The sequence below is a fragment of the Euphorbia lathyris genome, chromosome 1 (genome assembly GCF_963576675.1).
Source record: "Euphorbia lathyris chromosome 1, ddEupLath1.1, whole genome shotgun sequence".
NCBI classification, from domain to species: Eukaryota; Viridiplantae; Streptophyta; class Magnoliopsida; order Malpighiales; family Euphorbiaceae; genus Euphorbia; species Euphorbia lathyris.
The window spans coordinates 21,920,763-21,923,486 of record NC_088910.1 but is presented as its reverse complement, the minus strand read 5'-3'; the positions used below and the strand labels follow the sequence as shown (position 1 = coordinate 21,923,486).

The 2,724-nt window shown below is 34.1% G+C and overlaps 1 protein-coding gene across 1 annotated transcript; it reads left to right on the top strand.

Annotated features, from left to right (window-relative positions):
• The first annotated feature begins 372 nt into the window (after positions 1–372).
• LOC136217252 (late embryogenesis abundant protein At1g64065-like) lies at positions 373–1,992 on the top strand. The gene is made up of 2 exons (XM_066003848.1): positions 373–456; positions 1,393–1,992. Exons 1-2 carry the CDS (start codon positions 373–375, stop codon positions 1,990–1,992), a joined length of 684 nt encoding a protein of 227 aa, XP_065859920.1.
• The last annotated feature ends 732 nt before the right edge of the window (positions 1,993–2,724 follow it).

Below are 2,724 nucleotides of genomic sequence, written 5' to 3'. Positions count from 1 at the left end.
TTACCCCTAACATCTAAAATGATGCAATTTTACCTCTAATGTTGTAGCCAAGAGCAATTTTAATGCCAAATCAATTCAACCAATTCAATCAATTAACCCAAAATTAAGAATAACCTAAAATTAAGAACAATCTATCGATCAATATACATTAACCTAAAATTAAAACTAACAAATTAAGAACAAACTAACCATCAAACTAACTAACAATTAAGAATAACAAATTAAGAACAAACTAACTAATTGACAATATCCATTAACCTAAAATTAATTTAACCTAACATTTAATTTAACCTAAAATTTAAATTAATGGATAAAAAAAAGTAAACTAACCTGTTTGGTGATGGTGGCCGCCGGCGCTGCTGCTGCTGGACGATGGAGGAGGGTCGTGCGCTGGAGGAGTCTGCTCGTAACTTTGTAAAAGCGCAAAGGAAGGAAAGGAACGCGAGGAAGGAAGAGGTGAAATCCCTGGAGAGCGATTGCGTTTTCTGATGTAAACACAAATTCCGTGAGCTGCGTTTTAGTAATGTCTATAAAATAAACCCTAAACCAAAACGACGTCGTTTTGGTAAAAAAAAAAAAGGATTTCCCAGATGGGGGGGGGGGGGGGGGGCAAATGCTCCCTTTGAGGGTTTAGGGTTGCTGGTGACTTGGCGGGACTGCCTCAGTTTCAATTCCGCTAGTTTATTTGTATTTTGTTTCGTTTTTTTGTTTGTCCTTTATTATTTATTTTGTACGGATCTTCTCTTCTCTTTTAATAATATTTTGGACTCGGGTCCATTTGATTCGAAGTGTGCTAACCTTGTTAGGATGCTTTGATTCTTTTGAGTCGACCTACAAGCTCTTGTTGAAACTGTCTAATTGATCCCCATTCTCTTGAATTCAGTCAATTTAGGTCAAACTATACACGTTTCTACGCAATCGGCCCCAAATCAAAGTCATAAATAATCCTGACAATTCCAATCTTTCTTAACTTCTCTAATTTGAACCGAATTAGGCAAATTACTTACCTAATTAGATCAAATTAAAATAAGGCTGAAACACAAATATATAATTAATTAACTATTGTAAAACTGGATATTTAGCATAGACTATAATTTGAAAGTATTGTGATCAGTCAACTATAAGAAATATCTCTACAACACAACAATTAAAAATAAAAAAATCAGAACTTACCCTTATTTTGTACATATATGCAGGAATTTAAATGCTCTTTTATATCTGATCCTATGCCTAAAATAATGATTATAACTTCACCATATTTTCCCATAAATAAAACCCTCCACACCCCCTAATTTCACCAACACCATTGAAACTAGCAAGATAAGAAAAAAAGAAGAATCAATCCTCAAAAAATGGTAATGGAGAAGGAGGAAACCCCTTTTGCCCAAACAGGTTCAGGAAAATCACAAAAACGACGAGGTAACCAAGAAGAAACGCACAAAGTGCATAATATTTGCAGTGACTTTCACTCTCTTTCAAACTCTGATTTTGTTACTATTTATATTCTTCGTTCTACGTTTCAACAATCCAAAGTTCAGAATAACCAGTACCACTTCTCCCAGTTTTGAGACCTTCGAAATAAACTCAAATCTGACATCTCCTTCCTTCAATTTCACAATCAACACTGAATTTGGTGTCAAAAACACTAATTTTGGGCACTTCAAGTATGAAACCAGCAATGTCACGTTTCAGTATAGAGGCATAATTGTTGGTGTTGTTACTGTCGATAAGGCACGAGTTAGGGTTCGATCTACCAGAAAATTTTATGCCACAGTGGTGCTAAAAATGGATACGACGACGTTGTTGCCTGAGGATGTTGATCGACTGAATACTGATTTAAGATCAGGGAAACTGCCGTTTACTAGCTCATCTATATTGAATGGGAAAATTCAATTAATGAAATTGATTAAGAAGAAGAAATCTGGATTTATGGATTGCAGAATGGATGTTGATATTGAGAGTAGAACACTCCAAGATGTTATCTGCAATTGATCTTTTATTCTTATTTATATGTGTGTGTAAATTGATTGGGGTTTTTCTTTTATTTCCTTTCATTTTCATATTGTTTTAAAATTGTTAGGATTTTTTTTTTTTTGTCTAATTCTTTCTTTGTTTTGTCTCCTAAATTTATAAAAGGATATATCTTTTAACATTAAAATAGATTGTTATAAATAATGCAGAGATCAATTTTATTAAATTAACTTAATTGGGTGGTTTTAGCTTAGGAAAGAAGGCTAGAAAGCAGCACAAGACAAAAAAAAAAAAAAAAAAAAAAAAAAAACCTACAAACCACAACTCTCTTGGAAGTATTTGGATGCATTCAGGAGACATATCACACTCCGTGATGATCAATAGAAAAAGATTCCACGAAATTTATCATCCAGTCAGCCGCTTTATTATCTTGACGAAATGTATAAGTAAAATGAATAGCTCAGGCACTATCCCAAAATAAGTCACTACAAAAAAGATGGACTTTAGCAGTCTTTTTATCGTGGCTCTAACTAAAACCGCCCTATGGGCTCAACTTAAAAAAGCCCATTTGTAAAATCTAACCTACCCTTCAAACAAAATTAAAAGTACTGTTCATCTCCTGCTTAACTTCTCTCCAATGGCGATTGAATCCCCCTCCTCTCAGCCGCCACAGTTCATCGGCAATTTTTGTTGTAGTGAGTGACACTGTATAATAAACCAAGAATAAGGGTGTGTATTGAAACACAACTCTCA

Excerpts from the sequence above, each read along its gene's own strand:
- LOC136217252 (XM_066003848.1), top strand. The coding sequence starts at position 373 with ATGGAGGAGGGTCGTGCGCTGGAGGAGTCTGCTCGTAACTTTGTAAAA. Across the intron at positions 457-1,392 it reads GGAACGCGAGGAAGGAAGAG|GTTCAGGAAAATCACAAAAA; the intron begins GTGAAATCCCTG and ends TTGCCCAAACAG.